General features: G+C 42.1%; 1 protein-coding gene across 1 annotated transcript in view; it reads left to right on the forward strand.

Annotated features, from left to right (window-relative positions):
• Positions 1 to 239: 239 nt before the first annotated feature.
• Positions 240 to 26,668, forward strand: part of LOC139370732 (integrin alpha-5-like) — a 55,988-nt gene continuing 29,559 nt past the window's right edge. Inside the window, exons 1-4 of the mRNA XM_071110396.1 lie at positions 240 to 577; positions 21,125 to 21,255; positions 25,935 to 26,035; positions 26,408 to 26,531. Of these exons, the coding sequence (XP_070966497.1) occupies positions 369 to 577; positions 21,125 to 21,255; positions 25,935 to 26,035; positions 26,408 to 26,531 (565 nt within the window). The 5' untranslated portion in view covers positions 240 to 368. The remainder of the gene's footprint in view (positions 578 to 21,124; positions 21,256 to 25,934; positions 26,036 to 26,407; positions 26,532 to 26,668) is intronic.

The raw sequence follows: 26,668 nt of genomic DNA on the forward strand, positions 1-26,668 counted from the left end.
CGACTTTGATGGGCCTACATCTCATAGAACACACACACACACACACACACACACACACACACACACACACACACACACACACACACACACACACACACACCAAAACAGGTAATGAGTGCTCCCACATCCCATGTTTAATATCCAAAGCTCCACCCCGAAATGTATCTCCCTCCCCGAGTCTAGATCAAGTAGCCTATGAGAGCGAGGAGCAGAGTGTAACTGGGTCCTATTCAATTCACAATTAATTGATGGTCTCTGCTGGAATATGCATTACCAAACATATTATGCAGGCGAATGATGAGTTTCACACCTCGCAACATATTAAACAGTATCTAGCGATTCGATGAAAGAAAAGACGCACAAAAGAAATGGGCACTGGACGGCAATTTGCAACAATTTCAGTAAACTCAACCCCGCGAAATCCAGGTTATTGCGCCCTGTTCGTTGTACTTACATTGGTTTTTATCCAGCAGTGCGCAACGTTTAACTTGGAAACGGAAAACCGCGTCGTCTACACTGGACCTAAGGACAGTTTTTTCGGTTATTCGGTGGATGTTTTCTACAATAATTCGTCTAGGTGGGTGCTTATTTATTTTACCCCTCGGTTAGCTTTGCTTTCTTTATATTGTTATAGGCAACTGTTTGGCACAAGAATACACAATTTCATTCACTTAAAAAGTTGTGATTTTAATGATTCCATATAGGCTATTTTGATATGGTTGTTATTCACAGTCTAATATCACAGTTTAGGCCGAAACTACATTACCATGTTATATAGCTGCCTAACAAGCATACACATACGATTTGAATAACGGTTTGTAGGCTACATAGAGGCAAAGGGAACACGTTTTTGACAAGCCCACCGCCACAGCTCCTGCCCCCTTCTTCCCTACAATACCACACCGCTTTTGGGTGGAATTATTCCCAATTTCCCCTCCTGGTGTGATATTATCTAAAGTTTTAGCTCAGGGGTATTCAATCAGGGGTCCACTAAAATATATATATAAAAGGGGGAAATATATATGTTTTATATCAAATGTTGTATGAATACAGCTAGCAACAAACAGTATAGACGGATTGTGAATTACATACCTACAGTATAAAAGAGGAGAATATCTTCTTTCAAATGATGTCAACTTTATTTATCAGCTAAATATATTGAGCAAATTACACTCGCTGGAGTATCTGACATAGGCTTTGTAAAAGCACCCGCAAATAGGCTACCTACCAGTCAGGCAAGTGCCGCTGGCTGCAGGGAAGCTATCTTGACTCGGACACCAACATATAGCTAACACATAACACATTTTTGGCAACACATAGCGAAGCTTTTTTTAAACCAGCTTAATGCCTCGAAAACACCTACAGTGTTTTGTGCAAAATGGTACGCAGCATCATCTGGACATGGGTGGAACAAAAGTTCAACATTCACCATCTGTCAAGCCTTCTACTTATATAATTTGATGCATATGTTCGATTTATCCACACAGAAAGCTGCTAGGCAAACGCAACGTTCCATTGAAAATGAATGTGCTTGGGTTCCAGTGTGTAAACTAGGGTTCCAGTGAGCATTTCTTGTAGTGGACAACTGTTTCGAGCTGTTACAAAGTCATTCATAATACTAATTTAAAAAAATAATGTGAATACATTAAGATTTAAAGGGGGAACATGGACACATTCAATATAATTCACGAGGTGAATCAAACCTATGTTTAAACCCTTTCTCATGCCTTGGCAAATTTTTTTTTACATAAAACACTCACCTTTCTTTCCTTACATTTATGATAATGTTGTTTGTTATATCATATACTAAGTATTTAACAATTTAATCAGACATTGACCTTGATCTTGTGAAATTCCTGGATATCGCCGTTGGACTCATTTTGTGTGTGTGTGGCGATCACGGAAGTGTACTGTAACCTCATAACATTTCATGTCTCCCTATGTTAAGGTGTAAAAACCGTTTTCATGGGCACACATCCAAAATAATGTATGTGTTTGCAAAATCCAGTACTTCAAGCACAAAGAGTAACTTTAATATTATTAATGAAACAAAAATCGATACTGTCATTAACAGAATTATTCAATAATTACGCATAATAGTTGTTTGATGTCTAGCTGTTTAGTTACATGGAGACATTATCGCACAACAGCTGATTCAGGAAATGATTTTCTGAATGACAGTCAAGTGATGAAGACCTTGTGTGATACTGCACACGATTTAACAACAGCCAAAGTGTGGGAATTCATGTTGACTTCGAGGATTAACAGATTGTTTTCCAAGTTAAAACGGAGCAATCGGGAACGTGGAACGCCTGGTCAAGTACACATCCAACACTTCCTCTCCTTTCAAAGTAGTTCACTCTTCAAACTTCATTCTATGAATCTATAATCTATTAACTCATGGATTAATAGTTGCTCATACTGTGCCACAGTGCCAAGATAAGGTACGATTTCTCAATTTCTGCATTATAGTTAGTATTAGTATATAGTATTAGACTTATTAATGAACTGCTGTTACTGTAAATGGTTAGCTGACTGATATTAGGGTTGGGCAGTATCATATCATCATACTGTCCTTTTCTACCCCGGGATTTACAGTATTACCGGTTTAGTACACAAGGTGGCGGCAAAAAAAGGCTATTGGGCATCTATAATCCAGAATGCTTTCAAATTAGTAAAAGTAATAGCGAGTTTCCATGGAGGCTGCTAGCTAAGTATGCTAACAAGCTTAAATGAACATAAACGAATTGCAGACAGGTAATCCAGCTCATAAAGATATATATATACAGTGGGGCAAAAAAGTATTTAGTCAGCCACCAATTGTGCAAGTTCTCCCACTTAAAAAGATGAGAGAGGCCTGTAATTTTCATCATAGGTACACTTCAACTATGACAGACAAAATGAGGAAAAGAAATCCAGAAAATCACATTGTAGGATTTTTAATGAATTTATTTGCAAATTATGGTGTAAAATAAGTATTTGGTCACCTACAAACAAGCAATATTTCTGGCTCTCACAGACCTGTAACTTCTTCTTTAAGAGGCTCCTCTGTCCTCCACTCGTTACCTGTATTAATGGCACCTGTTTGAACTTGTTATCAGTATAAAAGACACCAGTCCACAACCTCAAACAGTCACACTCCAAACTCCACTATGGCCAAGACCAAGGAGGTGTCAAAGGACACCAGAAACAAAATTGTAGACCTGCACCAGGCTGGGAAGACTGAATCTGAAATAGGTAAGCAGCTTGGTTTGAAGAAATCAACTGTGGGAGCAATTATTAGGAAATGGAAGACATACAAGACCACTGATAATCTCCCTTGATCTGGGGCTCCATGCAAGATCTCACACCGTGGGGTCAAAATGATCACAAGAACGGTGAGCAAAAATCCCAGAACCACACGGGGGGACCTAGTGAATGACCTGCAGAGAGCTGGGACCAAAGTAACAAAGCCTACCATCAGCAAGGGCATTGAAGATGAAACATGGCTGGGTCTTTCAGCATGACAGTGATCCCAAAAATTTGCATTTTATTGCATGACATAAGTATTTGATCACCTACCAACAAGTAAGAATTCCGGCTCTCACAGACCTGTTAGTTTTTCTTTAAGAAGCCCCCCTGTTCTCCACTCATTACCTGTATTAACTGCACCTGTTTGAACTCGTTACCTGTATAAAAGACACCTGTCCACACACTCAATCAAACAGACTCCAACCTCTCCACAATGGCCAAGAACAGAGAGCTGTTTATGGCCATCAGGGATAAAATTGTAGACCTGCACAAGGCTGGGATCGGCTACAGGACAATAGGCAAGCAGCTTGGTGAGAAGGCAACAACTGTTGGCGCAAATATTAGAAAATGGAAGAAGTTCAAGATGACGGTCAATCACCCTTGGTCTGGGGCTCCATGCAAGATCTCACCTCGTGGGGCATCAATGATCATGAGGAAGGTGAGGGATCAGCCCAGAACTACACGGCAGGACCTGGTCAATGACCTGAAGAGAGCTGGGACCACAGTCTCAAAGAAAACCATTAGTAACACACTACGCCGTCATGGATTAAAATCCTGCAGCGCACGCAAGGTCCCCCTACTCAAGCCAGCGCATGTCAGGCCCGTCTGAAGTCTGCCAATGACCATCTGGATGATCCAGAGGAGGAATGGGAGAAGGTCATGTGGTCTGATGAGACAAAAATATAGCTTTTTGGTCTCAACTCCACTCGCCGTGTTTGGAGGAAGAAGAAGGATGAGTACAACCCCAAGAACACCATCCCAACCGTGAAGCATGTAGGTGGAAACATCATTCTTTGGGGATGCTTTCTGCAAAGGGGACAGGACGACTGCACCGTATTGAGGGGAGGATGGATGGGGCCATGTATCGTGAGATCTTGGCCAACAACCTCCTTCCCTCAGTAAGAGCATTGAAGATGGGTCGTGGCTGGGTCTTCCAGCATGACAATGACCCGAAACACACAGCCAGTGCAACTAAGGAGTAAGAAGCATCTCAAGGTCCTGGAGTGGCCTAGCCAGTCTCCAGACCTGAACCCAATAGAAAATCTTTGGAGGGAGCTGAAAGTCCGTATTGCCCAGCGACAGCCCTGAAGCCTGAAGGGTCTGGAGAAGGTCTGTATGGAGGAGTGGGCCAAAATCCCTGCTGCAGTGTGTGCAAACCTGGTCAAGAGCTACAGGAAACGTATGATCTCTGTAATTGCAAACAAAGGTTTCTGTACCAAATATTAAGTTCTGCTTTTCTGATGTATCAAATACTTATGTCAGGCAATAAAATGCAAATGAATTACTTAAAAATCATACAATGTGATTTTATGGATTTTTGTTTTAGATTCTGTCTCTCACAGTTGAAGTGTACCAATGATAAAAATTACAGACCTCTGCTTTGTAAGTTGGAAAACCTGCAAAATCGGCAGTGTATCAAATACTTGTTCTCCCCACTGTGTATATATATATATATATATATATATATATATATATATATATATATATATATATATGACTCCACACAGACACAGGTCTGTGTGGAGTCTGGAGTCGCTACAGCAATGGGCCTGCCTGCTCTGATTGGAGAACAGGGGGGAGGAGCTAATGAGCAGAGAACGGAGAAAATGTATTACTAATTTATTTAACTTATTCATTTAGTATAACTAGAATTCAGCGTTTTTCACTCAGGAAAAAAATATGAAACACTTAAGAAATATCTTGCTGCGTTTTGCAAACGCAGATCTAAAATTATTCTTATTGTAATTTCTGCTCGGCATCAGACTAATTCCGTGCTTCAGTTGCACTTCTAAACTCTGATGAGAATTCACAAACGGGCATTCTATCAGCAGACGATCTGACTGATGTGTAGCTACTTTTCTCTGTTACTTTTATGTAGCCATCCTTTTTCTCCTGTAAAATGCATGATTACATTTAAGCAAAACATTTGGAAATGTAGGTGGTAACACTTTTTCTATGATAGGCCTAAACATTCGAAATACGAAGGCCATCCATAATTTTTGCAAAAAAATAACTTGCTTTTTCATTGTAAACTCATCTACTTGTGTGGCTGCCAGTTGCACTGATGAAAATTAAGCTAATGTATTTTCTGTGAAGGAAAGCTATAGTTGCACGTCCCTGATCACTCTATTGAAGCAAAAAAACACTTCAGACTTTCAATATATCAGCTCAACAGAGCTGGACCGTTTTCTCCCATTGTGCTATTTACAAACAAACACATGACTGGCTCAACTGTTCTGGGTAACTACACAAGTTTCATAATGTAAAATAATGTGACAGGTGAAATAAGAACGCAATCTGCTTTATCTCCTAACGCATTGCATAATTTGACAGCAGGTATTTACTTAGAAAAATAGCTGCACATTTTTAAATGTAAAGGTAAACTTCAAAGATATAGTTTCAACGGTATTGACGTATTGAAAAATACCCAGGTATACGGTATATAATATATACCGCCCAAGCCTAACTGATATATCCTACATTCCTAGCTAACCATTGGTCATCTTATTAAATTACGCTATTCAGCCAAAAAATCAGTATCTATTGATAGACTAGAGATATGCCCTAGCTGCAGTTTGCAGTTGCACATCTAACTGTTTGGATTGAAACAAGGATGTGTGGTTTCAATGGTTTACCGATTATAATGATTTCATTATTGGTTATTATTGTCAATGATTTTGTTGACAGAACCCAGATATATTATATTATTGTATTCAATTCTTATATCTATTTAAAATATAGAAATCCTGTTGTTTATCTTTTATATGTTTAACAGGGCTATACATGATTGACAAGTTGACTAAAGCACAGACAGACTTGGCTACTAGGCATGACAAAGAAAGATGCAGTGTCCATGTTTCATGTGACAATTTGAATGACATGTAGATGTTTTGTTTTGCTTGGAGTTATGGCGTTATGGTCTCATTGTGCCTATCTGGACTTTTATTCCTGTAACTGCACATTTGAAACTGAAAGAAAATAACATTTAAATGTATATCAAACCATTTAGAAATGTTGACCCTGATGTCACACATTGCAATGACGCTGTAGGTGTGATCGAGGCGTAACAGCTGTTCTTAGTGAAAATGTGTTTGGAGTTTCCTTTCTAGCTAATAGGCTATGTTATGATGTAGAGAGGTCAAAATAATGTAAAACTCTCGACCAAAACGATTAATTTTAAAATGTTGTTTACTTCTCCTTACCATTATCATCCACCTGATGATACTTTTTTTTCTTCTGCCAATGATGGTTTCTGGGTCACCAGTTTGCCTGGGAAGAGGTTCCTAGGCAAGAAAATGTTGAAGAAACTTGTTTTTGCTTGTAATATCTCTTTCATACACAGACCAAAATCCCACAAATGTACCATGCCTGCTTCTTTTTGCCTGTTTTTTGGTGTATCTGAAAGGGGAAAGGGGTAAAAACACATTGCAAATTCAAATCCACCAAAGACCTAATCACGATTCCTGCAATTTCACAGACCCTGTAATCAAAATACAGGTATCGGGTAAATTCAATAACACTTCCATTGTTTAACACCTGCCTAATTTAAAATGCAAACAGCCCCCATGGTTAAAAAAAACTGATTTGTATAAAAGGGTATACCTGCAAGAAAGTGGTATTTTATATTTTTTTATTTATTTAGGCAAGGCAGTTAAGAACAAATTCTTATTTACAATGACGGCCTACCCTGGCCAAACCCTAACCCGGACGACGCTTGGCCAATTTTGCGCCGCCCTATGGGACTCCCAATCAAGGCCAGTTGTGATACAGCCTGGAATCGAACTAGGGTCTGTAGTGACGCCTCTAGCACTGAGATGCAGTGCCTTAGACCGCTGCACCACTCGGTAAATAAGGGGCTGTTTGAATCAGGGTCATATAAACATTGCCATACATTTTTTACAGGTAATATATCACATTTTCTGTCCGAAATTGGTATAACTCAGCTAAGAAGGCCATTTGCCAGATGTTCACTTTCTTCAGCAACGCCTCTGATCAGTAACTAGGCTTGTACCAGATTGAGCATTTGTCATTATTCAGCTATTATTTTGTGATATATTACACACTTACATATTCAGCATTTTGTGGGAGTTGGATCATATATGTTAAGGGGAAATTCAAATCCTTGGGTGAATAGGGATGTCATTGACTTTGACAAATACAAGAGGGACCCCCTCCCTGCTGTTTTACTAATTGGTGAGTGAGATTAAATAAGATTCAAACATGTAGCTAGGCCTACTTAGCCGACGCCCACAGCAGGTAACACCACTTTTCACCTTTCACTAAAAGAAAAATCTTAGCATTCACAGCTGAAATTAAGTAACACAATTAGGCCTGTTCTACCAACTGAAATGTGTTTTTGTCTTGAGTACCATCAAATTAGGTACTCAAGAGTTGCATTCTTTTTGTCCAACTAATGTTATAGGAATGTAGTGGTACCACAACCTTCATGGATCAAATCAACAACTGAACTTGTGTAATGTGCTCGCACTTCATACAGTACATCACATGTACACAAATGACGCAGTGCATTGTAGGCCTGCTATTGTCATAATCACTTTGACAAGTGCGCATCGCTGCTGTGCCACCCCTACAACATCCCGATCCTTTAAGGAAAAATGCATTAAACTTCAAGTTCACTTGTTTATAATAAATTCTCTCATATTTACGGATTCATTGATATAAAATGATATAGCCTACAGTAGAAGGAAAAATGTCATGAAACTTTAACACCATTCCCCTAAAACCTCAAATTTTTCCAGGCCTATGCTGATAAAAAAAAAATATTCGAATGAATAGGCTTTTCGGGCAATTGTGGCAAAGGCTTATCCTACATTTTAGGACGGACACACACACAGCCTATTTAGAACGACTATCGTCATCAACAGCATCATGGCAGCTGAAGACAAAAGGGCATGGGCCGCAAGGCATCTGTTATAGTGAACTTACACTCCTTTTTCTTTTAAATGACCAATAGGAGACCATCAACAGAGAGGAACTCCAACGGTTTTGACTGAACTGAAGTATCATCTTGCCCTATTACTAAGTAAGCACAGCCCTTGTACATGTACTGTAGGTTCATCTCATGGTATCAATTGAGCCTGGGGACAACTACAGTGTCAAATAGTGAGAGATGACGCTCCCTAGACCTAGGTTTTGAAACTCTACAGTGTCATACTATGGTTGAACTAATCCTGAGAAAAGGGCATCAAGTTAGTCATGTAGGCCTAGTTCACAATGGGAACACTAGAGATTTAGCTGTGACATTATCATTAGGCCTATCGTGTAAGTCAGGGGTTTGGTCACTTGTTGCAAATGCTCATTTCACTAATTGTCAAGGACAACCCATTTACTCAAATCTGAGGGTCACCATATGGGCAGAGCCAATATTGGCATAGGGGCTGAGCTGAGTGATGTTTAAACAAATAGAGGCCTATATCAACTCCGGCTGCCACAGCGCCCTTTCTACCATCCTCTGAGGCAGAACTGGATTCATGCCATTGACTTAAATGTACACGTTGTCTGACACCAGCAGGAAGGAAATTGCTTAAGTCTCCCTCTGTTTGCTTAGTTAAGCATGGGGGGGGGGGGGGGGGCAGAATGTGTGTTGTGGAGCCATTATGAAAATGTTGATTCAGTCGCCTTGTAGGAGTTGGCTCTTTTTCCCCCCCCATGATGCATTTTTTTAATCTGGTTGTAAAGGAGACACTGAGAGTTGAGAAGCAGGTGAAACGTTTAATAAAACATGGAACGAGACAACAGTAGCATCTACACATAAACAATACTGACTGGGGAAAGAACTTAAGGGTGTGCCAGATATAGGGGAGGTAATGGAGTCCAGGTGTGTCTCATGATGACTTGCAGGTGTGTGTAATGATTAATGCCAGGTGTGTGTAATGATGAATCCTGGTCTGGGAGGGGAAGGTGGAAATCAAGGATGATGTTGGGTTCCAGAATGTCCTCCACCGGAACCCAACGCCACTCCTCTGGGTTCATACCCCTCCCAGTCCACTAGGTACTGGAGCCGACCCCCATGACGTCGGAAGTCCAGTAGAGATCTGACGGAATAGGCTATACCCCATCGATGTCCGGAGGGGGGGTTGCACTGTGGTGGTGATCTGCCTGCCCCTTTTGACGGTAGACGGCGCACTGGGTCTCAAGTGAGCGTCAAGTGAGCGTCCACACTTCTGCGCGCCTGAACCACTCATCAACTGCAGGGGCTTAGGTCTGGCCCGGGGTCCCTGGAGCCAGGACCGTCTGAAAACCCAGAACACACTGGAAGGGGGTTAACCCAGTGGAGGAGTGGCGTAGCGAGTTCTGGGAGAACTCCTCCCATGGAAGGAATCGAGCCCACTCTCCCTACTGGTCCTGACAGCGACTCCTCAGGAACCTACCCAGCTCCTAGTTCATCCGCTCCATCTGCCCGTTGGACTAAGGCCTATACCCAGGAGTGAGGCTGACCGTGACCGTCTGGCGAATGTCCACATTATAGGTGCATTTTTTAAACGACCCTCTCCCGAATCGTAGAAAGGACAGGGCATCGGCCTTGGTGTTTATTTAACCTGGGCAATAGGTCAGTGAAGTGAAGTCGAACCTTGGGAAGAAAAGGGTCCATCTTGCTTGGTGCGGATTCAGCCTCTTTCTGTCCGTGTGTACTCTAGGTTCCGATGGTCAGTGAAGATGACGAATGGTTCCTTGGCTCCCTCCAGCCAGTCTCTCCAATACACTAATGCCAACTTCACCGCCAGGAGCTCTCGATCACCGACGTCATAATTCCTCTCTGTGTGGGACAGTTTCTTAGAGTAATATGCACACGGATACGATTTCTGTCGTTGAGACAGAACTGCCCCCACGCCCACCTCTGAAGCATCCACCTCCACCACAAATGAGATCATGGGATCTGGGTGTTTGAGCAATGGGGCGTAGCCTCGTTGGCTGCTGGGCTCCACACCAACCTACAGGGGCCACCCTTGAGGGGAGAGGTGAGGCGACGGAGCTGAAGTTCCTGATGAAACGGCATTAGAAGTTGGCAAACTCCAAAACCGTTGTAACCCCTCTATGGTGGTTGGGACTGGCCATGACCTGACCGCATCTACCTTGTCATCCTTCCTCAGTCCCTGCGGGCTGATTTGGTAGCCTAAAATTGGCACTTCTCAGTCTTGACAAACAGGTGGTTAGCCAGGAGGCGTTCCAGGACTGCTCGAACGTGAGTGATGTGATCCTCCAGGGTAGCCTAGTAGACCAGGATGATGTCAATATACACGACCACCTGGCATCCCAGCATTTCCCTGAACACCTCATTAACGAATGCCTGGAACACTGACGGAGAATTGGCTAAGCCAAATGGCATCACCAAGTACTCGTAGTGGCCAGTCCTCTGTTATCAATACATGGACATGACCCTCCATTCTTCTTGGCTACGAAGAAGAAACCAGTCGACGCAGGAGATGTGGACGTGCGGATGAAACCTTGTTGGAGCGCCTCTTGGATGTAATGCTCCATGGCCAGAGTCTCAGCCACCGACAGAGGGTAGACGCGTCTGCGCAGAGGCACAGACACTGCCAACAGGTCGATGGCAAGGGTCTGGTCAATAAAGTTCCCCGCGGCGCCAGAATCCACTAACGCTGTAGACACAGTACATGAGGGACAGTCAACTAGTGTGATGGAAACCAAAAAGAGAAAGTGATAAAGATGGAATACTCAGTCCTTCCCTAGGAGGTGGAAAATCACGTGACCGTCCCTCTGCGCTTGTGGATCCCAGATTAGGAAGTGCCTGACACCATTGGAGCCCTCCTTGACCCAATTCAGACAGAGCCCCGGCTGTCTCCGTCACTGTCTCCGTGTGTTCAGGCTCTGATCCAGAGTGTTCACTGAGGGAGGGAGAGAAGCAATGAGAGTACCGGTGCTTCCGAAGTACGTTATCCAGATGGATGGCCATCACAATGAGTGCGTCCAAGGAGAGGTTGTCGTCACGACAGGCCAGTTCCGTCTAGACCTCCTTGTGCAGACCGCTTCTGAATAGCATAGAAAGTGCCGGTTCGTTCCATTCCCTGAATGCTGCTACTGTCCGGAAGGTGAGGGCATACTCAGCAGCCGTCTGGTCCCCCTGCCGTAATTGGAGTAGGCACTCACCCCCCTCTCTGCCCTCCGGGGGATGATCAAAGATGCATTTGAACAGAGCCATGAACCCCTCATATGAGTCTAGCTCTTCCTCTCTCCCATTCCAACACCCACCCAGTCAGCAGAGAAATAACCGTGGCAACCTTGGACCTCTCGGTGGTGGGGGCTCCCATCTGGTGCGTAAAGTAGAGGGAGCACTGAAGTAGGAAGCCACAGCATTTACATGGCGTGCCATCATATTTATTCGGGAGGGACAAACAGGTATCATTGACCTGAGCTAGTTGCTGAATGTGCTGTTGTGCTGGCTCGACTGGTTGTAGAATATCCTCCACTAGTTGATGACAACTCCTCCCGGCATGTTCGAGACGTTGCACACTGCGAAGAACCTCTTCCATAATTGTCTCCAGTTGTGCCAGCTGGTCATGGTGTTGACGTAGAAGGTATCCCTGCTTGTCAATCTCTGGGAGATATTCTGTTTTCCTGCTGCTTCCATTGTAACAGAGATGCTGAGAATCGAGAAGCAGGTGAAACGTTTAGTAAAACAACAAACATGGACCGAGACAACATAACAGTAGTGTCAACGCATAAACAAAGGAACAATACTAACTGGGGAAAGAACCTAAGGGAGTGCCAGATATAGGGGAGGTAATAAGTGAGGTAATGAAGTCCCGGTGTGCCTCATGATGAAGTGCAGGTGCGCGTAATGATTGATGCCCGGTGCGCGTAATGATGGATCAAGGACCGGTGGTTAGTATACTGGCGGCGACGAACACAGGAGGAGATGAGCGGGAGTAGACGTGACACTGGTCAGGACTGGACAATGTTAGTCTTTATGCTGAAATAAACAAAATAATTGAATACCTAGCCATTGTTGCCGTTTTGATTTCCCAAATGTTATCATATGCCTGTTGCAATTGTGTCTGTCTTGTTTGGGGTCATATAAGTCAAGTTGGGATAGGTGGAGCAGTTGCGGTCGTAGAGAGACAAATAGAGTGACACACTCGCCCGAAAATGTTCTGCTCAATTTCATGCATGCCACATATTAGATTGGATATCGCCTGTATGGCAAAACAGAGTTTGCTGTTTTTCAGCATACCACTGTTGTTTGTGTCTCGGCGACATCCACAGTGTAAGTCAATAAGCCTAGTTAAGATAGAAGGCCATTGTTTTGGTAAAGAGGGTGTCTGGCAATAATATGTAACAAGCATTAGCTGTAGAATGGTTTTGGTGAATAAGCTATGTTAATGCAGTGTTTCCCTTAGATTTTATTTTTTAAGGCAGGGCAACAACTGCAGTAACACCCTGAGATGACATCAGTTGAAGGGGAGGGAGTTAACCATTCCAATGTACCCGACCTGGGTTCAAATAGTAGTTGTTTTCTTTCAAATGCTTTAGTTGCACTTGATTTATCCAGTGGTGGAAAAAGTACCCAATTGTCATACTTGAGAAAAATTAAGATACCTTAATAGAAAATGACTCAAGTAAAAGTGAAAGCCAATAAAATACTGCTTGAGTAAAAGTCTAAAAGTATTTGGTTTTAAATATACTCAAGTATCAAAAGTAAATGTAATGGCTCAAATATACTTCTGTATTGAAAGTAAAATTGTAAGTATAAATCATTTAAAATTCCCTATATTAAGAAAACCAGATGGCCACATTTTCTAGTTTTTATTTTATTTACGGTAGCCAGGGGCACACTCCTACACTCAGTCATGATTTATAAACAATGAATATATGTTTAGTGAGTCCACCAGATCTGAGGCAAAAGGGATGACGAGGAATGTTTTCTTGATAAGTGCATGAATTTGACCATTTTCCTGTACTGCTAGCCATTCAAAATGTACTTTTGGGTGTCAGAGAAAATGTATGGAGTAAAAAGTACATAATTTTATGTAAAACTAAAAGTTGTCAAAAAATATAAATAGTAAAGTAAAGTACAGATACCCCCCAAAAAGTAGTATTTTTATTTCAGTACTTTACACCACTGGATATGGCTTGCCTGGTGTCATGGAACCAATGGAATAGACTCAAAGGTGCAAGCCCTACCCATATAGCACTCCAGGCAAGCTCAATCAAAGTACTCAAAGTAACTCAAAGTACTTGAAAGAAAACAAATATTATTTGAATCGAGGTGGATAACATTACTGTGTTGCTATTTGTTTGGCCAGTAGATTCAAGTTGGCTCATTCATGTGTCATTACTCTGATATTGTTACTCTAGCTATGGTATGGTTTCCCTTTGCTTTATGTTTTCATATTCTTTTTAGTTGTATATCATTGACTTAAAGGGCACTTAGCAACTCAACACTTTGAGAAATCACAGGGGAGCTCGAGAGTGTATCTGAAAGAGAACGGCTCCCAAAAACTCAGTCGTCAGAAGAGTGAGAGACTGCATAGTGAATGGTTTATAGGAAAGTTAATCCTGCCGTGTAAATATTCCTCTTATGCTCGCCAGACATTTGGGGGCCCCTTGACTCGGAGGCTGTCTGATCTCTGTTAATGTCATCATTCATTGACATCTAAAGCTTTGCAATTCCCCTGTGCTCGGCTGTTTGTGTGGCTGACTTGAAAGGGTAGACGGATTGTCTCTCTCGCTCTATCTTTCTCTCTTTCTGTCTCTGTCCCCCCCCACACACACACTGTTTTAGCTCAGTTAATTCTCAGTCCCACTTTTTCCCATTTAACATTTTACATTCTCATTCTTAGGAAACTACAAGGCTCCACAATGCCTAATATTCACTGTATGTCTATGATTACCATCTTGCAAAGTCAGAAAAACCTGCTAACTCCCAAACAGACATGCTTCCCACTGGACACAGACGTCAGTTCAACGACTGATTTTGATTCACATTTGGTTAGGTTGTCAACTAATCTGAAACGTGAAATCAACAAAGAATGTCACCATTTCATTGGATTTAGGTTAAAAGTTGAGACGAAACACCCTTACGTTGATTACTTTTTGCATATCCAACCAGTTTTCCGTGTTGATTCAACGTCATCACATAGATTTTGGGGGGGTTGAAATGACGTGGAAACACCTTTGATTCAAGCAGTTTTTGCCCAGTGAATTCTGTCTAGGTACACTTGATAGTCCTGTCAGGCAAAATCAAATCTTGATTCAGTAGCTTATTACTCAGGCATGGGTAGATGGATCCAGAGATCCTAGATGTTATCGTTTCATACCCTAGGAAAGCAAATACTTTTAAACCACAAATCCAAAACCCTCCACCCCAGCCACTCTTTAGCCCAATACCTCAATGGAATATGTGCCGTGTTTAGCTTCTTCGGTGGAATACTATCTGAACAACTAAATGTTTCATATGTAGTCTTTTTGATTGTGGAAAGATGTTTGAGCCCACTGGAAGTAGACTGGACTAGAATGGGTTTCCTGTTACTTCAGTCTCACCACATGTTCAAAAATGGCCTTTTCACTGTATTCAGATTAGAACCTCTCACTTTAGGTTATTTGAAAATTAAATGATCTCCAAAATATTGCTATTTTTGAAACAAGCCATATAAAGTTGGTTGCAATTTCAGTTTAATCCACCAGAAAAGACAGAACAAACGATACAAAAATATTGTGGTTAAACTCAAATGTACTAATTGATTAAAAACACATCATTTTTCAATAACATCAGAAAATGTATAATCTTTGTAAATGATATCATAAATAGGACTGGTGGAGTTATGTCACACATGCAGCTAACAAAAATGTATGGAAATGTCTGCTCTACCCAAAATTACAACCAACTAATTGCAGCATTACCGCAAAAATGGAAGGGACAAGTGGAATGAGGAAATAGTAAGGAACTTGTCTGTCGGCCCTGCATTAAAGACCACCATTGGTTAATTAAAGAAAATTTTAATAAATAGAAAAGTATACCAGTTTCCTCTACGACAGTGGTTCCCAAACTTTTTATAGTCCCGTACCCCTTCAAACATTCAACCTCCAGTTGCGTACCCCCTCTAGCACCAGGGTCAGCGCACTCTCAAATGTTGTTCTTTGCCATCATTGTAAGCCTGCCACACACACACGTTACGATACATTTATTAAACATAAGAATGAGTGTGAGTTTTTTGTCATAACCCGGCTCGTGGTAAGTGACTAAGAGCTCTTATAGGGCCAGAGCACAAATAATAATATAATAATAATCAATAATTTTGCTCTTTATTTATCCATCTTACATATGAAACCTTATTTGTTAATCGAAAATTGTGAATAACTCACCACAGGTTAATGAGAAGGGTGTGCTTGAAAGGATGTACATAACTCTGCAATGTTGGGTTGTATTGGAGAGAGTTTCAAGTCTTAAATCATTTTCCACACACTGTCTGTGACTGTATTTAGTTGTCATGCTAGTGAGGGCCGAGAATCCACTCACATGATACTCTGATCGCAGCCAAATCCAGAAATCTGGCAATGGCTTCTGATTATATTCAAATTTCACAGAATCGCTTGTTGCAAAGGCTCTCTTGTTCAGATATCAGTAAGTGGACTGGAGGCAGGGCATGAAACAGATAACGAATCCAGTTGTTTGTGTCATCCGTTTTGGGAAAGTACCTGCGTAATTGAGCACCCAACTCACTCAGGTGCTTCGCTACATCACATTTGACATTGTCCGTAAGCTTGAGTTCATTTGAACACAAAAAAATCATACAATGATGGAAAGACCTTTGTGTTGTTCTTGTTAATGCAAAAAGAGAAGAGCTCCAACTTCTTAATCATAGCCTCAATTTTGTCCCCCACATTGAATACAGTTGCGGAGAGTCCCTGTAATCCTAGATTCAGATAATTCAGGCGAGAAAAAACATCACCCAGATAGGCCAGTTGTGTGAGAAACGCGTCATCATGCAAGTGGTCAGTAAAGAAAACTTTAAGCTCGTCTCTCAGTTAAGAAAAACATGTAAATACTTTGTCCCTTGATAACCAGCGCACTTCTGTATGTTGTAAAAGCATTACACGGTCGCTGCCCATATCATTGCAAAGTGCAGAAATTACACGAGAGTTCAGGGGCCTTGCTTTAACAAAGTTAACCATTTTCACTGTAGTATCCAACACGTCTTTCAAGCTGTCAGGTATTCCCTTGGCAGCAAGAGCCTCTCGGTGGATGCTGCCGTGTACCCAAGTGGCGTTGGGAACAACTGTTTGCACGCGCGTTACCCCTCCACTATGTCTCCCTGTCATGGCTTTTGCGCCATCAGGGGCAGAGCACAGCTACGTGCTCTAGCACAGCTACGTGCTCTCTCTAATGTGTTTGAGCCAATCAGTTGTGTTGTGACAAGGTATTTTTTATTTATTTTTTTATTTCACCTTTATTTAACCAGGTAGGCTAGTTGAGGACAAGTTCTCATTTGCAACTGTGACCTGGCCAAGATAAAGCGTAGCAATTCGACACATACAACAACACAGAGTTACACATGGAATTAACAAAACATACAGTAGAACAAAAGAAAACAAAAAGTCTATATACAGTGAGTGCAAATGAGGTAAGTTAAGGAAATAAATAGGCCATGGTGGCGAAGTAATTACAATATAGCAATTAAACACTGGAATGGTAGATCGGCAGAAGATGAATGTGCAGGTAGAGATACTGGGGTGCAAAGGAGCAAAATAAATAAATAAATACCAGTATGGGGATGAGTTAGGTGGACAGATGGGCTGTTTACAGATAGGCTAAGTACAGGTGCAGTGATCTGTAAACTGCTCTGACAGCTGGTGCTTAAAGCTAGTGAGGGAGATGTGAGTCTCCAGCTTCAGAGATTTTTGCAATTTGTTCCAGGTAGGTAGGGTTGCTATACAGAAGATATCCCTATTTGGTAAAAGACAAAGTCCATATTATGGCAAGAACAGCTCAAATAAGCAAAGAGAAATGACAGTCCATAATTTCAAGAACTTTGAAATTTTCTTCAAGTGCAGTCGCAAAAACCATCAAGCGCTATGAAGAAACTAGCTCTCATGAGGACACTTCCACAGGAAAGGAAGAGTTACCTCTGCTGCAAAGGATACGTTCATTAGAGTTTCCAGACTCAGAAAACAGCAATTAACTGCACCTCAGATTGCAGTCCAAATAAATGTTTCACAGAGTTCAAGTAACAGACACATCTTAACATCAACTGTTCAGAGGAGACCAAATTAGGCCTTCATGGTCGAATTGCTGCAAAGAAACCACTACTAAAGGACAGCAATAAGAAAACGAGACTTGCTTGGGCAAAATAACAGGAGCAAGGGACATTAGACTTGTGTAAATCTGTCCTTCGGTCTGATGAGTCTAAATTTGAGATTTTTGGTTCCAACCGCCTTGTCTTTATGAGACGCAGAGTAGGTGAACGGATGATCTCCGCATGTGTGGTTCCCACCATGAAGCATGGAGGTGGAGGTGTGACAGTGCTTTGCTGGTAACACTGTCTGTGATTTATTTACAATTCAAGGTACACTTGACCAGCATGGCTACCACAGCATTCTGCAGCGATACACCATCCCATCTGATTTGCTCTTGGTGGGACTATCATTTGATTTTCAACAGGACAATGACACAAAACCTACCTCCAGACTGTATAAGGGCTATTTGACCAAGAAGGAGAGTGATGAAGTGCTGCATCAGATGACCTGTCCTCCACAATCACCCTACCCCAACCAAGTTGAAATGATTTGGGATGAGTTGGACCGCAGATCGAAGGAAAAGCAGCCAACAAGTGCTCAGCATATGTGGTAACTCCTTCAAGACTGTTGGAAAAGCATTCCTCATGAAGCTGGTTGAGAGAATGCCAAGAGTGTGCCAAGTTATCAAGGCAAAGGGTGGCAACTTTGAAGAATCAAACATGTCAATTATATTTTTATTTTTTGTACACGTTTTTTTTGGTTACTACATTATTCCATATGTGTTATTTCATAGTTTATATGTCTTTACTTTTATTATACAATGTAGAAAATAGTAAAAAATAAAGAAAAACCCTTGATTGAGTATGTGTCCAAACTTTTGACTGGTACTGTATATATTTACACAAAAATATATGGGGGGTTGGAAATGATGCAGACAACTACATTGATGGAATCTACAATCTATCTGCAATATTAAAGCTATATTAAAGCTGATCTACCTGCCCCCCCCGCCCCCGCCCCCCAAAAATGTGTTTCCTGTTTCTCCCACCTTTGCTCTCTCTTCTACCCCCTCACCCTTTTCCTCCCTCTATCAGTCCAGTAGAGTTGATGGAGATAAGAACTAGCCTTTGCTATGATCTGCCCTTTGTCCTTTATCTTTTCCCCAGATTCAGTACTGTCATCATCTGCTCTTTCAACAACTTCCCAAATGATAACCTTAGTTACGCAAGTCTATTTCCTGAAACGGATCTAATGGGGAAGGTTAAGACAGATTGGTGATGATGATGATAATGATAGGGCACCTCTAAAATGAGAGTTGGGGGACCTCTAAAATGAGGGTGATGCTCACACTGCATAGAGAGGATCCTTGTATTCACAAATGGTCTCAGAGTAGAAGTGCTGATCTAAAAATCAGTTTTGCCTTTCAGATCATAATGCAAAATATAGGCGAGAACCAGATCCTAGATCAGCAATACCTCTTCAAAATGCTTTGTGAAAGGCTTACAATTGTATTTTGGGTGGGATTGGATCTCTGACCTATCTGAAGGTATTCAGACCCTTTCACTTTTTCCACATTTTGTTACGTTAACACCTTATTCTAAAATTGATTACATCGTTTTTCCCCCCTCATCAATCTACACACATTACCACATAATGACAGAGCAAAACAGTTTTTTAGAAATGTTTGCCCATAAAGAAAATAATAATAATGGACCTTTTACTCAGTACTTTTTTGAAGCACCTTTGGCAGTGACTACCTCATTGAAGCTTGGCACACCTGTATTTGTGGAGTTTCTCCCATTCTTCTCTGCAGATTCTCTCAAGCTCCGTCAGCTTGGATGGGGAGCGTCGCTGCACAGCTATTTTCAGGTCTCTCCAGAGATGTTCGATCAGGTTCAAGTCCGGGCTCTGGCTGGGCCACTCAAGGACATTCAGAGACTTGTCCCGAAGCCACTCTTGCGTTGTCTTGGCTGTGTGCTTAGGGTCGTTGTTGGAATGTGAACCTTCGCCCTAGTCTGAGGTCCTGAGCAATCTGAAGCAGGTTTTCATCAAGAATCTCTCTATACTCTACTCTGTTTATCTTTCCCTCAAACCTGACTAGTCTCCCAGTCCCTGCCATTGAAAAACATCCCCACAGCATGATGCTGCCACCACCATGCTTCACCGTAAGGATGGTATTGGCCAGATAATAAGCGGTGCCTGGTTTCCTCCAGATGTGACGCTTGGCATTCAGGCCAAAGAGTTCAATCTTGGTTTCATCAGGACCAGAAAATCTTTTTTGTCATGGTCTGAGAGTCGTTTAGGTGCCTTTTGGCAAACTCCCAAGTATTCTGTCATGTGCCTTTTACTGAGGAGTGGCTTCCGTTTGGCCACTCTACCATAAAGGCCAGATTGGTGGAGTGCTGCAGAGATGGTTGTCCTTCTGGAAAGTTCTCCCATCTCCACAGAGGAACTCTGGAGCTCTGTCAGAGTGACCATCATGTTCTTGGTCACATCCCTGACCAAGGCCCTTCTCCCCCGAGTGATCAGTTTGGCCGGGTGGCCAGCTCTAGGAAGTTCCAAACTTCTTCCATTTAAGAATGATGAAGGCAACTGGGTTCTTGCGACCTTCAATGCTTCAGAAATCTTTTGGTACCCTTTCACAGAACTGTGCTTCGACATAATCCTGTCTCGGAGCTCCACGGACAATTCCTTGACCTCATGGCTTGGTTTTTGGTTCGACATGCACTGTCAACTGTGGGACCTTATACAGACAGGTGTGTGCCTTTCCCAAATCACATCAAATGAATTACCACAGGTGGACTCCAAGTTGTGGAAACAACTCAAGGATGATCAATGGAAACAGGATGCACCTGAGCTCAATTTCGAGTCTCATAGCAAAGGTCTGAATACTTAATGTAAATAAGGTATTTCTGTTTTTTTTGTTTTAATAAATTTGCAAACACTTAAAAAAAACTGTTTTTGCTTTGTTATTTGGGGTATAGTTTGTAGATTGATGACAAAAAAGTAATTGTATCAATTTTAGAATAAGGCTGTAACGTAACAAAATGTGAAAAAAAGTGAAGGGGTCTGAATACCTTCTGAATGCATGGATCCATGAAAGGTGTGTAGCCAAATCATTAAAAAATTATTACTTGGGGCGGCAGGTAGCCTAGAGGTTAAGAGTGTTTGGCCAGTAACCAAAAGCTTGTTGGTTTGAAACCCCAAGTCGATTTGGTGAACAATCTGCTGATGTCCCCTTGAGCAAGGCATTTACCCTTAATTGCTCCTGTAAGTTGCTCTGGATAATAGTGTCTGCTATATGACTCAACTGTTTATGCTTCCTGTTCTCCCACTTGTTATTTTTGCCCAGCTGTGCACTAATGTTGTGTTTTTGTGTTCTATTTTAACTTTATAGTGTCAGCATTCTGATTGGTGCTCCCAAAGCTAACACCAGCCAACCGAATGTCAACGAAGGTGGATCTGTGTACTCATGTCCCTGGAGCCAGGGCCAATCGAATTGCAGTGTCGTCCACTTTGACAATGAAGGTAAAATACCTGACTGAATAACCTGGTGGAATTAATAGTGAATGAGTAGCCCTAACGTAGTGCTAACGTGTCAACTATCCACTGTGTGATTCTCTCAGCTATTCCATCTCAGATCAAAGCCTTTGAGTAAATTCATTTTTTGATTATTTAACCTGTTTGAGGGGATGAGGATAATTACTTTACCATTCATTAGAAAACTGGTTGTTTGGATCCTGGATGCTGATTGGACTAGCAGCATTCTGACACATCTATGCCTGCTAACAGTTCCATCTGAAAATGATCACTGCACCTCCATACGAACATCATGTTCATGTTGCTGTCCGAATCATCGATTGTATTTATTTCAACTTGCACAATATTTCCCCTTGCTTCCAGCCTAGCATTTAGTTTTGTCTAGCGGGGGTTAATATACGCCTCACTGTTTGCAAGTCTGACTTCAGGGAACAATGTTTCACTTTTGAAATTTCGGATCTCTGAGACAAAACAACTTTTTCTACGCCAGTCGAAATCACTCATCAACGACATTATCATGGATATATCCAAGTAAATACCAATAGAAAAAAAGCTCAAACAAACAAAAATCCAGCTTGTGTACTGTTATTCCAGGTTCAATGTTCGACGTGACTGAGTTAGCTGAAGTTGGCTAACTAGCTAGCTAGCAAGTGACAAGAACGTTATCCAGCCTGCATAGCAACCATTTTGTTTAGTACTGACGACCAGTCCTTTCACGTCTGTAGCGATAAGGCCAAAATAACTAACAACCAGATTTTTGTCCCGACTATATTTTGGTGGAAGAATGAAATGGTATCAATTGACTTATCAAAATAAAGTTCTAATGAAAATATGTAATTCATTGTTATTTTAATATGTTGGTAACAGTTTTATAAAAGTGATAAGGTGCGCGAGGCTCTGCTATCATTTCGGGCAGAACAACGGCATTTACCTGTGACTGTATTCATGATACAGCACTGCAACATTTATTTATTTTACCTTTATTTAACTAGGCAAGTCAGTTTAAGAACAAATTCTTATTTTTAATGACGGCCTAGGAACAGTGGGTTAACTGCCTTGTTCAGGAGCAGAATGACAGACTTTTTTACCTTGTCAGCTCAGGGATTCGATCTTGCAACCTTTCGGTTACTAGTCCAAAGCTCTAAGCACTAGGCTACCTGCCACCCCAGCATTGTGTTTCCTTGTACAAACGTCTAATACAAACGTCGAAGAAATTACCCGATTAACAATGTTAACGTCAGGTGTCACAAAGGTTTCATACGTACATTTTTTACAAATAATGTATATCGCAAGGCTTTCTTAGCATACCTCCAGTTAGTTGGATTGTATATACAGAAACATGTGTCTTCAGCCATTAAAGAATAAGGCTTCTATTAGTGAGCTCACTGGCTATGATGACCCTGAGGTTATAGTGGCAAACCTCTCTGTCAGGCTTCGAGATTCTTCACCAACGGTGCTCTGTTTTTATTTAAACCATTCTTTGAAGTTTCTCCTCCTGTGCTTAGCAGTGAGTGAGCCCTGTCTCATCTTCCCCCTTTCCAAAGCCCCTAGTTTGAGGTAAAGTTTAGTTAAAGCTCTGTATCCACTACATCCAGTGTCTCCACAGGACTTTGGTTGATTTCCTGCCTGGCTGGATTGAAGCCCAGTATTGTAACTTTAATTAGGTCAAAGCAATGGGCCAGGGTTCCGGTCTAGAAACACTGTTACGACTGCTCTTAGAGTTTTGCTTTGGTACTGCAGTTTACTGACACCCAGCCCAGGAATACAATTTCCATACACGACCACATAGAGAAATCAGATTTGAAAATTTCATGGTGCACAAAACATCCATTGAATTATTCAAATAATTGTTGCTGAGGCTCATTTCTTTTCCCCTTCGCTCACAGCCCGAAGATATTAAAATGTTTTATTCATCCAATGTCTGCCGTGTTTTTGGATGACGTGATTCCGCCGCTGCTGCTCTCGCTACGCCCTGTCGGTTCGTATAAACCGGACGCAACCGGATATAAACGGTCCATGAATCAGCGAATGCAAACATGAGTAGATATCTTTGAGACCAACGGGCGGACATCTTGGACTCGGTCTCCAGTTGTTATTATACCTCATTGGGCCAAAGTCATTATGGGGACAAGGACCCCTGGGCTGCCTGCCCTAGCTCTCCCTGCCAGTGAAGCAGTCACAGCCACATCAGATATAAGCAGGAAGTGATAAGGTCCACAGTTTGAGGATCAGAGAGTGCGTTATCGCATATGCTCACACACATGCTACACATTACATATACACATACACACATACTCTGACACACACACACAAACGCACGTGCACACACATACATACATACTGTACATTACATAGACACATACAGACACTGGATACACATATTCAGACACACAAACATGCATACACAAAAACTGGATGCACGCATTCTCGTGTACCTAAACTGTTTATAAGTACACAAATATAGACACATGCACTGCTTACAAACACAAACTATGTACACAAACATGTACACATCCACAGGCTTACATATGCAGTCATGCCCACACACACCCCCTAATATGTACACTCTCCAAATTGAAGGCACAGCTGATGTGATATGTGAATTCAGGAAATTAGCTGACAGCCGTTTTGCACAGACAGTACAGGTACAGTAGACACACACACACACACACACACACTGCCCCAGGCATTTCCTTTCCCAATTGTGTGCAGTGCAGCTTTTCCCATGCAGGTCTCTGGGTTCAAAATGCATAGTGTGTACAGACTCCAGCAGCCAGACAGACAGGGCATTGCAGTGGTTAGGGAAGGTTAATGTCACCTGTCAAGTCCATGAGTCAGACAAATAAATCAAACCACACACCCAAGTCTACTGCATTAAAGGAATGGTTCATCCACATTTCTACATTTGTTCAGATTTTTCTTACCTTGTAAGTAGTCTATTGGCCAGGATTGTTTCACACCCTGATCTGTTTCACGTGTCTTGTGCTTGTCTCCATCCCCCACCAGGTGTCTCCCATTTGTTCCCATTATCCCCTGTGTATTTATACCGGTGGTTTCTGTTTGTTTGTTGCCAGTTTGTCTTGTCTTGTCAAGCCTACCAGCGTAGTTTTCCGTACTCCTGATTGCCTAGTCCTGGTTTTCTAGTCCTCCCGGTTCCGACCTTTTCTGGCTGCCCTGAGCCCGCCTGCCATACGATTCTGCCTGCCCGAACCTCGAGCCTGCCTGTCGTCCTGTACCCATCTGACTCTGACCTGGTTTACGAACTTCTGCCTGCCTCAGAGACTCGAACCATCTGCCTCCTGTGTCTGCATTTGGCTCTTGTCCTGTGTCGTTATAGATTGACTCTCTGCAGTTGAGGACACATGTTTTTTTAATGAATTTGCGTGAACTATCCCTTTAAGGAACATTTAAGGGTGTTCATAGCCAGGCTTGTCCTCATTCGTGTTCATTCTCTCTCAACTGTAAGTTTGACCTAATGTTACCACCCAGATATTTTGGGTGTACTTTCTCAAAGCCAGCTGCTCAATGTTTTTGTCTGTCACAGGAGACTGTTTTACCCCCCCCCCCCCAAATGTTTAGATTATAGTAAAAACGCGTTCCAAGTCCTGCTGAACAGTTTGACGTTTGCCAATAGCATGGTGGATGGATTAAGAGTTGAGGCTCGGAGACGGAGGTTATAAAAACAGCAACGCTTAAAAACCCAAGGACACGCATGGAACCATCTAACATGTGACAGGAACATCAAACAGGGATGACATGGGGGATCATGTTGAGACATAGTTACAGTAGAAATCACTATGGTTGTTTGGAAGTTTTACTCTCAAATAAGGAGTCACGCTATGATATAGTGTGTGGTCCTTCCACTATGACTCGATAAACCATGCAGTTTATTAGGATACAGATGAAATAAGTTATGAACTTCGCAGGGTGATGAAAGTGCACAGTGATGAGCTTGATGCTGCTTTCCAAGAAATATTGAGGGTCCTATTCTGGTGACACGATGATCGATGCTTGACTGCCATTTGACGAATAAAACTATTCTCGCTCTTATCCATAATAATCTCAACATGTAGACTAGACAACACAAACTGTCCACCCGCACTGTATCTGCGAGCAATTGGCTAGAGCACTGGTGCCAAGACCAGAATAGGGACATTTGCTATTTAACGTAACTGTTTTTGTGACAAAACTCTCGGTAAAGTTGAAAATGCGATGGAAACAATTTAAACTTTATATTTTTATTTGGTACATTTTGTCATGCACTGATTTCTGTCTGCAGCTAGTCCTTTTGGTGGAAACATACCATTAGTGGGAAAATGCATATATTTTCTCTACGCCCTATGGTAAAATGTGGAGAATTGTGGGAAATTAACTCTAAAATGTAAATTTCTCTCCTCTGTCAAGAAGGGAGCCGCTAAAATGCTTTGCTCGCAAGGTGCCTCCCCCCAATAAAATGTCACTTAGGGCCCCCAAAAGGCCAGTTATGACTGCATGTGTGGGTATGGATATGAGTATGCAGACCCGCAAGCCACTGTGGCCCCTCATGATGAGTTACATTTTTTTTTGGCCCCCAACCCATCAAAGTCGCCCATCCCTGCTTTAGGCTATTAAATTCATAGAAGTATTGTATTCTAAATGTAAATGTGCATTTCTTTGGCATCTTCCAGGAGATCGCCGTTTCCATGTCAACGACGTAGACGTCCAGGTGGAGTTCAAGTCCCATCAGTGGTTTGGGGCGACAGTGCGTTCCCATGGCAACACTGTCCTGGTAAGATACTAGGGTCTGTGGGATAGAGAGAATTAGGTCATAATCTAGCTGTCCAGTTAGAATTGATCATCAGAAAGCCAAAACGGACTTGATTGATTTGATGATTTTATGTGTATTTTGATATTGTTTATTATTTGACTACTGTCACAAGTCGACCATAGCCCCAGTCATGAAAAGCTTTTCATAGTGTGTCAGTGATGCCTATGAACATCTGACAGCATTGTCTTCCATCAGATAGCACAACAGTGGTTTTAGAAGGATGCCATCTGACAGAAGACAATGCATCTGACAGACGATATTAGAGTTTCTTGTGTGTTGTTTTGAATTTCAACCCTGCCTGACCCCTATACCCTTCTCTTGAATGTGTCCAAGGCTTGTGCCCCGAGGTATTACTGGAGAACGGAACACGACGCCCCCTTCTCTGACGTCACAGGAACTTGCTACCTCTCCGTGGACAACCTCAAGACATTTGTGGAGTACGCCCCCTGTCGCACAGGTACAGTACTGCAAATGACACCCTGATCCAAAATACTGTACCTGAAAGTAAATTGAATGAAGTAGTGCCAAGGCATGCAGCCACAACTTTGAGTTGCATGAGGGCTGAGTCCTGTTATGATACAGCTCTGGCTAGCC

Source organism: Oncorhynchus clarkii, chromosome 17, assembly GCF_045791955.1.
Source record: "Oncorhynchus clarkii lewisi isolate Uvic-CL-2024 chromosome 17, UVic_Ocla_1.0, whole genome shotgun sequence".
In the NCBI taxonomy this organism is placed as follows: Eukaryota; Metazoa; Chordata; class Actinopteri; order Salmoniformes; family Salmonidae; genus Oncorhynchus; species Oncorhynchus clarkii.